The sequence below is a fragment of the Monodelphis domestica genome, chromosome 4 (genome assembly GCF_027887165.1).
Source record: "Monodelphis domestica isolate mMonDom1 chromosome 4, mMonDom1.pri, whole genome shotgun sequence".
Taxonomy (NCBI): domain Eukaryota; kingdom Metazoa; phylum Chordata; class Mammalia; order Didelphimorphia; family Didelphidae; genus Monodelphis; species Monodelphis domestica.
Window position 1 is genome coordinate 319,385,002 of NC_077230.1, and position 13,467 is coordinate 319,398,468.

Sequence of the window (13,467 nt, forward strand, 5' to 3'; positions counted from 1 at the left end):
CATGCCCTATATAGACAGTTTAACGTCACTTTCCTGTGTCTCATCTGTACCAATGTTAGCTTAGCTTGACTTAGGACAGCCCAGGGGTCTGTCCGCTGTTTCTGCACATGTCTGTTGAAGGCCATTTTCTCAGATACTTAATCCTTGAGTATGGTGCAGACATTCCTGACCTTGTTAAACTAAGTAGGGTGGAGAAATGTAGAGTTCCCAAGACTTGATTCTTTTAGACCAAGTATCTCCATTGTTACTAATCAGGAAATAGCTAAATCAGATCTTCTAAAGTATAGTCTGAGTAGGGTGGAGTAGTTTTAAAATTCACAAGATTGATAGACCTATTGTTTTAATGTAACAAAGAAAAGTGACTAATTTCAAAGTAATCCCAGAGTAAAAGAAAAAAATAATTATGCATTTTATAGTTAAAATTTTTTTCTGGAACTTAATAGCCATCTCTTATTAACCCTTTCTTGATCATGAATAGAGAAAAGCTTGTTTAAATCAGGGAGGAACTTAAAAATAAGTAAAATTTCACTAAGGAATAGAAAGGATGTTTTAAACCCAACCCAAAGAGAGGTTCATAAGCAAGAACCACCTAGTCCAACCCCCACTATCACCTGGGTTTAGACCCCAGAAAGATATTCACAATGATGGGAAAAGGGGAAGGTGTCCAGGAACTAGGAATATGTTTGGGGATGTCTGAAGTAGAACTTTCAAAGATGTATGTAATAGAATTAAATGTTTAGGTAAATTAGAAGTAAGACCACCAAAGAATATTAGAATACCTTGCATTTGTAAGCTCTTAGGAACCCCCAAAATATAGCAATATTACAATGAATTGTGGTTATTTATAATTTTGTGCTAAAATGAAAAATTCTATGGAATAAAGATTAGTTAGTTATTTAGATTGGATATGATTAGGAAATATAGTACTCTGCCGTTAGACATTCATTCAGGGGCTTATTGCCTAATATTTGGAATCCTGTGACTTCAAAACAAGGAGATAGGAATATGAAGTTGTCACTTGAAGCTTTACCCTCTCTTTCTCCAAGCATTGAGACTTAAAAGCCTTGGGGGAAAAGAGGGTAGGGAAGGGTTAAAAACATTAAGGGAATTTATTTCACTCTTTGGGTGATTTTTGAAAGAAAAAATAAAAAGCTTATAGAAAGATGAAAGTGATACCATGAACCTTTGGAAATAGCTAATTGTTAACTTGGGGTTCTAAATTTTAAAGAGCAAGTGCTGAGTGCCCCTGGAAAATCAATATTTTGATTTTTTTGGTTGTAAATATAGATTTGGTTTGGTTGAGATTTTACTGTAATGAAATTATATTATGATAAAATGTGTTCTATGAACTATGTCATCTTAAGGAAGTTACGTCATCTCTATTTACATCAATTTCCTGATCAGTAAAGAGGAAAATAATAATACTACCTCCCTCCTGGGGTTGTTGTGAGAATCAAATGACATAATAATTGTAAAGTGCTTAACCCAGTGCCTGGTATATGATAGGCACTTTGTATAGATTGTTATTATAATTTCTTTAATTGTCTGTAATTTTTCCATACTTGATAACTCTTTGCTAGGTTTTGCTAGATATAATTAGCATAAACTGTCAAAAGTGATAAAATGAATAATTTTTATATAAGATAACTTGGAAATGCATTAGGCTGAATTGATATCATCTGACATAATAAGTTTTGTTTCATGTTTTAAATACATGATATTTTATATGCTTTTATTGTGTTTCTAATGTTCTTTTCATATATTGTGAAATCTGAGAAACCATGGTATCAGAAATGCTGTAAGACTTTTATTTCAATATGGTTGCTGTTAGATTATAAAATTTATCAGTTAAAAGAATGTGATTAAAATAGACTTTTTGAAAATGGTTCAATATTTAACAGCATATATTTTGTTTTAAAATGGATAATTTTAGAAATGGATGTCTCAATTGTCATGAAGCCAATAGAAGAAAATGGCATATGCTGTATTATGCAAACTGCCAAAGGTGGATGTCTGTCCTTAGGAAAAGTTGAGAGGATAACTTTGGTGTGGCCTAAGGTAGGAGCCTATTGACTCAGTTTCTACAATGTGTTATTACCTTTCTTAACAGGAAATTTCCCCACCTTATATCCTAAGAATAACATGGAACTTTACTGAATAATTGGCTGTTAGATATCACTTGTACCTGGAATCAAATCAAGTTAAGGGAGTTTTTCCTTTATTATGGATGGGGACAAGTCTTGAAATTGTTATAACTATGTCCCTCTTTTTCCTTTCATAGTAAATTTCCATAATCAGGACAAGTAAGCAATAGAAATATAATAAATACAATAATAAATATATTAATTAATAGATTGCTGCTGGAATATCTCTATACAAATAGGTTGCAAGAATGAAAAATCTTACAATTTTCATCTGAACTTGTGGTCAAATGATAGATAGCATGATATCTGCCTACTGGGGGAATTAGACAAAATAATAAGAAAAATATGTAATGTTAAAGTTTTCTAATTAAATAGAATAGTAGGAGGCAGCCGGGTAGCTCAGTGGATTGAGAGCCAAGCCTAGAGACTGGCAGGTCCTAGATTCATATATGTCCTTAAAAATTTATTAGCTGTGTGACCCTAGGTTAACCCCTTTGCCTAGACCTTACTACTCTTCTGCCTTGGAACCAACATACAGTATTGATTCTAAGAAAGAAAGTAAGGGTTTTAAATAAATAAATAGAATATTAAATTTTGGCAGCAGGATTAGACTTTTCTCTAAGAAATATATACATATACATATGATTGACTTCCAAATGTTTCTAATGGGAAATTCAAGCTTTCGTTATGTTTTAGTAATAAGTCCTCAAAATCAGATTAAGGATTTTCCACATAAAATTGAATTGATAATTGAAAAGAAAATGCAATTATTTTATCATTTGAAAATATCTGTCTGATAATTTTAAAAGACAGAAAGGTTCATTTTATAATTCAGACCCTCATGAATTTTTCTTTTAGAATCTTATTTGCAGGGTTTAGGTCAAATTAAAAAAATAACACTTGGTATTTAAAAACTGAAAATTTCTGAAGTCTCAGGTGAATTTTGGGCTCCTAATTTGATGTTCTTCTTATAGCTTAGTAGTTAATAGGATCAGAACCATAAGGCTTGAGCTAGGTTTTGCCACATGAATTAGTTATTGGAAAATCAAATTTAAGAGATTGTACTAAATTGTATTAAGCCTTGTTACTGACAGATTTTAGCAGAATTATATAGGAACATCTGCAAGTGATTTGGAACCAGAGAAGCAGAGTCTCCTTCAGTGCTGCCCTGAGAATGAGACCTATTCCAGAATGTTCAAGAGAAGATATTTCCAAGGACTAGATGACTACATGGGACATCTGGGTCTCAAGACAAGATGAAATGATTAAGTGGACACTGGGAGTAGATTAGGAGGATACAAGGAGGCTTGGTGTTAGTTAATACTGACAATCATTCTTGTGTTATTTCAACTTTTTTTTCATGGTGTTTATGCTGAGTTTTCTTGGTTACCTTGGTGACATATAAATCTCTCCTCTCAAAATTACTCCACCTTCTTATGTAGTTTGATCTGTAGCCTGATTTATGTAATTCTGATTATATATATATGAAAAACCTTATAGATTTGTCTTGGATAAGTGATCCATGAGGAGAATGGACTGATCCCTTCCCCATGCATCAAAAGGGGGAATTGAGGAAATTATGGGAATTGAGTGAACCACACTTATTCCATCTTGTGTCTCAAATCTGGAACTAGCTCAGTTATCTTTCTGTTCAATTATGGGCCTAATCCATAATTTTGAGTTAAACTTTATTTAATTATAGGAATTGTGAGAAAACATTGCATTGTTTGCTAACCCTGCATGGCTGAGAAGTTTGACCACTTTTACCTGTTGCTTAGAGACCTTTAATGATTTTACCTAGATGTGAGGAAATGGTTCAAATACTTTTGTTATTAAGAAATATTGCTCTGTCTGCAACAAGAATTCATCAAGTGCACAACAAAGGTGGATGAGTAGCTGTGAAAAGGGCTTGGCAAGTGCTTCTACCAGAAGTGCTAATCCTTCTTGATCACTCATACACCTCTAAACTCAGGTCCTGGTTTCAAGAAACAAGAATTGTGAGACAGATAACCTAACACATTGAAGTGGACTATTAAATATATTTTAAGTGTTAAAAAAATAGCACTTAAAATCAATTTTTAATTTCACAATTCCTCATATATGGTCAGCACCTAAAAATGATTATTGACTGATTAACTGATTGACCCTAGAATCCTGGGTAAGGCAACCTGCCCTTGTTTTGGTTTGGTCTATAAAAGTCAGAAAGGGCATGATAATGTAATGGATTGGGCAATGGATTTGGAGCCAGGAAGACTTATGCAAATCCCAGCTCTACCACTTTTTATCCCCAAATGGAAGATTTCTAAATCAGCACCAGTCTTGGCAGATGCCAATTGAGTATCCCTAGGTTCAAGAGTTCAGAGTTCTGTCCTTTTAGAGAGCATCGTTGGCATTCTTCTATCATCACTGACCTCCTCACACATATATGCAGTGGGGAATACAGCAAGGGGAAGCAAGTGCTTGTTGCAAGCCGACTGTTAGTATTAGTTATTCCAACTAGGATAAGTTGATAGAAAGAAGAGGTTACCTATCGAGTAGCTCCAACATATGTTTGCTTTCTGGAGGGATTCCAAACCAAGAATTGACCAGGTATGTCAGGGTCTTACTATGCTGGTAACCCTACCAGTTCTTTTCTGCATGGAGTCCAAACCAGAGTGCTGCTTACACACTTGATCTTAGCCAAAAGACCTAGAAGGGAGGAGAGTGCTGCTTTAGTTGGAGGGACTCCAGATTCTGATGGGGAAAGGGAGACCTATCAGAAAAAGAGTTGTGTTGATTGCTTATGGGTTCAAGTGTTTTCTGTTTTTTTCTCTGTTTATGGACTTCTGAGAATCTTTTTTTAACCTCCTGTATTTTCTGTGGAAATCTGCCTCTATCCTGACAAGAATTTATTTCTGGAACTTTTAAGGGAATTGGGGATCCTGGCACCTGCACTTGTGGAAACCTAGACATTAATTATATAAAAGCTATATTCAGATATTTCTCAGAGGAAACTAGGCAGTGGCAATAATGAGCTGAAAGAAATTGATTTCTTTTGTGGAAGGCCCCAAAGATTGGACTCAATCATTTTGGGAGTCCTTGAATCCCTGGCTACAAATAGGACACATTTTCCTTCAAAACCCAATAGACTTCACTTAACTTCTCCTACTTTTAAAAATAGTTTCTAGCCATTTCTTCCCCCATCCTAATTCTAATAAAACACTCTCAGTTATTTCACCCTTTATGATGGGTCCTAGAAGTACCAGGTTGTTCTGAATCATTTCTCCAGGTATCTCTTTTAATCCCTTGATTCTCAAATCACTTCCTTAGCTCTCTCCAACTCTGCCACCCACTCCCTTTTTGTCCTTGGACCAGCCGTTTTAATTTCCTTATCTGTAAAATGAGGGGGCTGGATAGATGGGTCCCTTCCAACTCTAGTCAGAACCAATAAAATCCTTTCTTTTCTGTTCTAGGGAAAACTACACTGTCAGTTTCCTTGACTTAGTTTTATAATTATTCCTTCCGCCATGACACCCTTTCCCTTTTCCCTAGGGGCAGGAACTCAAGTGCGTCCCCCTCTGAAAGGCACTCCTTATCAGTTCAATTTCATAAGCATTTATTATGCGCCTACTATGAGCCAGGTACTGTACTAAGCGCTGGAGAGACAAAAAGGGGCAAAGACAATCTCTACTGGCAAGTACTACTGACTTATTCTCTTGGTCTCTTCATAGGATTTGAAACAGTTATTCCAGGGTGGGCAGGCTTGCTGGAGATTGGGTCAGAAAGAAAAAAAAAGGGTCTGGTTAAAAGGGAGAGAAGAGCCATGGCCACCTATGCAAAGTGTCCTCGACCTCCACTTTTACTCTTCTCCTAGGTATGCATTTATGTGTTGGTGGGGGTTTGTGGGTGCAACAAGATACAGTAAAGAAAGCAGGGTCCTAGATTTACTCCAGTTCACTTAGGACAGTGAGGAAGCAGAGAAAACCCGTACGTTTTACGTTTAATGGACTGTTGTCTAGGATGGTCTTGGCGCTCTCCCGAGGAAGCCCCTCCTTGAGGCGGCCCCTGGGGTGGAGCCCCGAGGGCGGGCGGAGCGCGCTTCATCTAGGCCATCCGCCTCGCGCTTAGAGATCCCGGCATACACCACTTTCCTTCCATCGCGGTGGAATAACCCTCGCTCAGAACTAGGCATGCCGGGAACTGTAGTCCCCCGCCTTCCCTCCAGCGTGCCATAAGGAAAAGCCGTTGGGCCCAGCTCCATGTTATGCTAATAAGCTGCAGCCCCGAGGCGGCATGGGGAGGAAGGCCGGGGTGTGGGGGGGGGGAGGAGTGGGAGGTTTGTTCTGGTGTGTCACCCTAGGAACCCGCGCATATCGCAGCTCAAGCGGCCGACTGTAGCGTTTCCATCCGGGTGTCACATGGGCCGGAGCCCTTTCCCAGCGCTTGCCCCTCCTAGATTCCATCCTCCCCCAGTCTCCCGCCCCCGCCCCACCCCCACCTCGCTACCCGCCCCACGCCTACCCTAGCGTTCAGAGGCGTCACGGAACGTGCCCCCTCCTCCTCCTCCTCTTCCCTCTCCCCGGCTCTCCCTCCCTCTCTTACCCTTCCCCCACCCCCTGCCCTTCCCCTCCCGCGCCGGAGACTCGCCGCCGCCGCAGCAGGAGGAGTAGCCGCCGCCGGAGCAGCGCAGAGCCATGGCCGAAAACGCCGGCTTGGAGAACCACCGCATCAAGAGCTTTAAGAACAAGGGCCGCGATGTGGAAGTAAGTATCGCGCCGTCGCCACCGCCAGCCGGGGGGCTGGGGCCTGGCCGCCAGCGGCTGGCGGTGGGGCTGGTTGTCGCCGGTTCGCGGTTTGGAGTTGGCCGCCGCCGTCTCCTCCTCCTCCTTCTTCTCCTCACCGGGAGGCGGCGGCGGGGCCGGGAGAAGCGCGGGGCGGCCGAGAGGGGAGCGGAGCGGGGGCGGGTGGAGTGGTTGAAGCAATCGCGGCCCCGCTCCCCCTCCCCGCCCCGTGGAGGCACCGGCCGGCGGGGGAGAAGAGGAAAAAGGCTTTGGGTTTTTCTCCTCCGTCATGCGGGCGCGGCCTGGTGGAGGCGAGCGAGGGATGTGTGGCTGCGAGACGCCGCTGGAGGCCGGCCGGCGAGAGCGAGCCGGGGATACCGCCGCCACCTCGCCTCGAGAGGCGGGCTTCGCTGTCCGGCCGGATCGCCTCAGCCTCGCACGCCCGCCGGGCAGCTGAAGGGCTGGCTTCTTGTTGCGCCGGGGTAGCGGCTCCACATGGGGCGCAGGCTCCTCGCGGCCCCGTCGGCCCAGGAAGAGCAACGAGGGCCCAGGAGGGGGGCGGCGGCCCGAGCCCTGGGCTCGTCGTGGGGCAAGGCCGGGTAACTGACTCGTGCCTGGATGGCAGAATGGGGAGGAGGGTTATGCGCCAGGACCATTTTTCTCACCCCCTGCTAACCATGTAATATTCTTTCAGCTCCCACTCCCATCTCCCTTGGCATTTGGATCAGGATGCGGGGCAGACAATAGTTTGTGATCTATTGTGTTCCTGCTCTGAAAGGGGAAAAAAAGAGGGAGGAGGGGTTCATTTCCATCCTTCCTCCTAGTTTCCTTTACATTCCTTGGAGTATATGATGTATGCATGTTAGGATTGATCATTGCTGGAAAGTATTTTTAATGAAACGTCGTTAAGGCATTTCCACCCTTTCACCCCTGGCACCGACTATAATATAGTCACGTAATTATTTTTGTGGCAAGATTGTAAACATTCGGTGTGGTCACTCTGTGCTGCCACTCGTGTGTTGCCATTGTTTCATTAAGGTGACATGAGCAGGTACTACTTTCAAACTCAGCTCATCTTTAGCAGCGCTAGGGGTCTCTATGCAGCTATTTAAAGCATGTAAGTGGAATGTACAAACTTAATGTCCTTTGGTCGAGGTATAGATATAATTACATATAGGTGTTAGTTATAGATATATATGCGTATAGATGTGTTTAGTGTTTTGAACTCCCAGACTGCCCTAGTCCAGTACCCATCCTCTTTTATAGGATATGATTTGTAAGTTTTAATTAATATGTTAAGGAGGTTTTATAAATGAAAATTAATAAACATAATTTTGCAGTAAGGGGAAAAATAACATATTTGTGTTTTATAGTGAGTAAACTGAGACACATTGTAGTTCTTGAGAAGCTCAAAGTAACAGTGACAAAATCTTGGAGGCATTTCAGAATATGTAATTTTGAAAATATGTGATTATTGTGGAGATCCCATTTTATGAATGAAAAAACTGAGGCTTCCTCTGCCTGAATGTGACTTGGACTTTTCTGAACTTCCTACCACAGACACCTATTCTGGATCTAAGATTCATTAAAAAATGGAATTCAAAAAGCAGGAAATTGCTTTATCTTGGTCTATTCAGTGATTGAGTCTAATGTCTTGGGTTCAAGGAAGGACCATTTGCAACCAATTCCTACCTCTCCTGCAGCCTACCTTGAGAAAATATTAAAAATATTGCAGAAATAGCTATATTCCCCCAGAAGGTGGGAGAAGGAAAGATTATCTTACTCCTTGGGTCTCTAGAGTTGAATTTGTCTTTTATGAATTCTTCCAATTGAATTGAGACCATTAAATGTCTGTCCAGGAGGAAGGAGAACTTAATTGCTGTCTGTCTATTAAAGGAGTGGGCAGAAGTGTCAGAGCTGGGGTGACCATGAACCACTCATTTCATTCCCAGGGCCTGTTTCTTCTTCTGTAAAGGGTTGAATTGGTCTCTAAAATCCCTTCTAGCTATAAACTTAAGATACTACTATTCTTAAGAAAGAGAAGAAAGAAATTGGACATAACCGCTAGTGTCAGACAGCATGTTTATTGGAAAGGAGGGAGATTGTCACTGCTCTGATCCCCTTTTAAAAAAATAGATATAGGTATATGTTGAATGTTTGCTGCTCCTGGTATCAATTTTTATCCTTCAATTCAAGGAAATTATAAGCTTATTTGGGCATTTTAATGGATGAGTAGCAGTAGTAGACTTTCTGACCTAAAACATGATTCCAGGAAAAACTGTAATTAATCTCCATTTTATAAATTGGCAAACTTTGGAAAAGAAAGGTGATCTACTGCCAAACATCTTGCTCTTTTCCATGCTACTATATCCCCTTCTCTCCCTCCCCCATCACCAGGAACAGTAACTTCCAGGCCACATTTCTAGAGACTATTCCATCCTCAGTTAGTACTACTATTGTTACTTATGGATTAGGAGAATTGGGAGATTGGGAGAATTGATTCCCTGGTGCCTCCACTCATAGTCCCTAAGATTCCACAGGCCCAAACTCCTTTCCCTGGCTGTGACTTCTCTGTAAGAGTTACCTTTCCACATTAGGATTTCTTGAGGGCAAGAATCATCTGACTTTTTTATTTGTATCCCCAAGGGCTTATCATAGTGTTGATACTTGGTAAATGTTTTTTCATTCATTTATGTATTTTGGTCAAAGATCGTAAGACAGCCCCCTGTCCAAACCCAAACCCCAAATCAAATTAGTCAGTGACAAAACTAAGGCTAGCATGTTGGGCTTTTGATTACTTTCCTGTGGTCTATCCTTTAACCCCTCCCCCCCAAGGTTTATAGTTAACAAGCTCAGTAATTTTATTAAAAGTAATATTACTAAAAGTAATTTTATGTAAAAGGTGCTGGATACTGTGTAAATTGATCTTAATTGCCATTTTTTTTTAGGAATTTGTATAATATGGAAGAGACTATCTAGGTAGACATATATAAAGAAAAATCAAGCAAAATAAAAGTTCTACAAGAAAAAAGAAGGAACTATCAGAAGTAAAATACAAATTTCTCTAAGTATATAGTTTTGTTAGGGGATTGAGTGTGATCTTAGGAGAAAAACATTTCATATCTATTCAGTCTAGAATGACTTCTTAGGAGGATTCTAATAGCAATTTGAAGGGGAAAGAAGAAGCTTGGTGCATTTTTAAGGGGAGACATTAAAGTCTTAGGGGAATACATAAAAAAGCATTGATATAGAGTGAAGATTCAGAAAAGTTAGAATGAAAGGACAGAATAATGGAGATGAGAGAATCTTGTGGACTACTTAAGGGTTATACTATTAGAGCTTTGTCTTAGTAAAGAGTTCTAAAAGGAGTTACTATAGATACATACTTTTCTGCTTGGCATTTAAAGCATTTCATGGCTTCAGCTACCTTCCTAGACTAAAATACACACAACTCTCATTTGCACATGCTTCAGCCAAAATGGGTTGCATGATGTTCAATTTTTTGTTACCATATACCTTTATACATGTCTTCCTTACTTGAAATGTTCTTCCTTTCCTATGTATTTTGGGACTCTTAAAGGCTCATCCCAAGTACTTTTCCTGAATTCCTTTTTCCCCTTTTCCTCCTCCCCTTCACTTTGTATCTTTTGGGGGGGGGGGTCTTTTATTTGTTATTTTGGCATTTCAATCATGCCCAACTGTTAGTGACACCATTTGGATTTTTCTTGGCAAAGATACTAGAATAGTTAGGTATTTCCAGCTTATTTTACAGATGAGGAAACGGAGGCAAAAAAGGTTAAGTGACTTGTCCAGGGTCACATAGCTAATGTCTGAGGCCAGATTCTTCTTGACTTTCGGCCTTCTATCCACTGCATAACCTTTCTGCCCATACTTTATTTCTGTATGGACATTAGCCCCCAAATGAATATAAAGTTCTTAGAGGCAGAAATTGTTTGCTTTTGTCTCTTTATCACAGTTTACCTTCTATATAGTAACTAATAAATGCTTATTGCTTGATTAATTTCAAAATTCCAAGGGGTGACATGAACAAAACAGTGGCTAAGAGAATTTAAAACCAGTTTTTAGAATTGGTTGCAACACTGCTGACATCAAGGAGATCTTCAAGGAAAAATTTCATGAGTTGGTGATTTGTAGAAACTGGACAAGGCTTTTATTGTAGTCTTTATTAGAGTGTGCATATGTGTATATGTAAAATGTTTGCTAACATATATATGTATTTCAATTGAAGCAATATTTGTAAGTATTTTGTTTTGTACTGGATGGGGGAGGAATTGCAAAATTTAGACTACCTCTACCTCTGGTAGAGGAGCTCTAAATTCCAGTTATTATGACATCTCATAAAGGGATACAAAAAAAGGGGCTTTGTGAGGACTGAGGATGAAATAAAATAACTCAAAGAAGCCTTCATGGAAGAGGTGGCTTTGAGCTGAGCTTTAAAGAATGGGTAGGATTTCAGTAAGCATATTAAGAAGATGTTCTCGTCAATAAAGACTGCTCTGTAATCAGTCACAAAAGCAAGAGAGTAATGTTATGTGTGAGGATGGTGGTTTGATAAAAGTATAGAACAGAGGTGTCAGTCAAACTTTTATCCAACAGGCCAGTAAGGGATCAGCAAAAATCTGGGGGTGAGTCTGAACTATCTAATTAAAATGTAATTGCAAAATGTTTAAGAAAATAAATAAAAATGTAATGCAACATAGATAATGTTAATTTGTAGTTTCCCCAGACCATATGGAACTGGTGGCATCTCTTTCTTTTTGAGTTTGACACCACTGATCTCAAATATTAGGTGGTCTATTGATGAAAAGTGGCATTTATATAGTAAAGTTTGCAAAGAGTTTTACATGCATGATTTCATTTGAACCATACAGCAACACTGAGGTAGCTACTTAAGAGGAATCAGTGTGGTACAGTGAAAAGAACATTGAACTTGGAATTACAGGACCCGAGTTTGATCTTTAGTTCTGCTAATTATCTGTAGGACTTAAACTCCCTGGGCTTCAGTTTTCTCATCTGTAAAATGGGGGAGGGACGGCTGTAATAAAAGAGTGCAGTAGTATGGGACTGCCAAAGTCCCTTGGGACCTGTAGTCAATAGTTTATTAATATTTATGTGCCTGTTATGTGCTAGGCATTGTACTAAGCACAAGAAAGATGGTCCCACTCTCCAGGAATTTGCCATCTAGAATTTACCATCTAAAGGGAGAAGACAACACACAAAAGAAAACTGAAAAGTGGGAGGGGAGGAAGAGAAGAGGTACCCTCTGTAGAGGCAAGATGGAAAAGTCAGAAGTCCCAAAGTAGTGGAGCCAGGTGGTAAATGAGAGCTCTGTAAATGGAGGTTTTAGAGTTCATGGTTCATCTTGAATCAAAGGGGCCAGGATTTAATGGGGTGTGAGTACCAGGGGGGATTGTATATTGCAGGATGATGAGGTTTTCCCAATGATAAACTTCCTTGAGCATGGTGAAATCTCAAAGTAATACAGGCAGATAGGAAATGACATCTAGGTCTTGATCCTCTATTATCTTCATTTTACAAATATTAGACATGTTAAGTGACTTATTACTTACTGCAACTAGTGAGTAGAAAGTGCTGACATGGCAAGATTTAAATGCAGTTCTTGACTCAAGTCCAGCACTATCCACTATACCAGAGGGTGTCAAATTTGGGGCCAATGACTGCAAGCAGTACAAAACTTCAGAGTCCTGATCCAGATTAAAACATAATTTAGAAGTGTTTAACAAAATAAGTAAAAATACTACATGTTAATTGCTGATTTTTCTAAGTCAATATTCAGTTTGCACAGATCTGTTTATGTTTAACACCACTGCATAACCTACTGAATAGTTATTTAATAAGCAATAGGGAACTATTGCAGAATTTTGAGCAGGAGAATGACATAAAATCAGATTACAATATGAAGGAGAGATTAGAGGACAGAATAGAGACCAGGAAGATTGGTTAGGAGGCTATGGGAAGAAACAAGGCATGCAACTGAGGTTCTTTACTATGGAATAGAGAGGAAGGGGTGAAGATGAAAAACTGGAGGTGGAATTTATAGAATGATGCATTTATATATATGTGTATCTATGTATATGTGTACATATAGATGTGTAATAAAATGACAGTAGCTAATTAACTTGTATTGTGGAAAGAGTAAATTTGGTATTAGACTTTGACTTTAGGTCTAACTTCTCCACTGTGGTCAAATCCTGTAATTTCTCTGACCCCTATTTTCTCATCTATGAAATGTAACACTAGATAACTTCTTAATTCCCTTCCAGCTCTTAATCTGTGATCCCATGAGCCTCTTCTTTCTAAAGGAAGGAATGAGAATGGTATCACCCATAGTAACTAAGAGATTAGAGGGGAAAGGTTTTGTTGGAAAAACCAGGAAGTAGATCCTGGGGCATTTTTAGTATGAGACCTTTAAATTGAATTTTGAACTATACATTAACGTGGTTGAAAATAATTTTTGTAGGAAAAAAGAAATATCTGGTGAATAAATATTATGTTAAAATCAATATTATGTCACAGAATTT

General features: G+C 39.6%; 1 protein-coding gene across 3 annotated transcripts in view; it reads left to right on the forward strand.

Moving 5' to 3' along the window:
- The first annotated feature begins 6,243 nt into the window (after positions 1-6,243).
- Positions 6,244-13,467, forward strand: part of KPNA3 (karyopherin subunit alpha 3) — a 99,922-nt gene continuing 92,698 nt past the window's right edge. For 2 of the 3 annotated variants that reach the window (XM_056794833.1, XM_056794835.1), the window contains exon 1: positions 6,666-6,886. Coding sequence is in view for 1 of the 3 variants with exons in the window: in XM_001368624.4 (XP_001368661.1) it covers positions 6,818-6,886 (69 nt within the window). In the remaining 2 variants the exon portion in view is untranslated. Of the gene's footprint in view, positions 6,887-13,467 lie in introns of all 3 variants that reach the window. The other variant, XM_001368624.4, reaches the window with a different exon arrangement.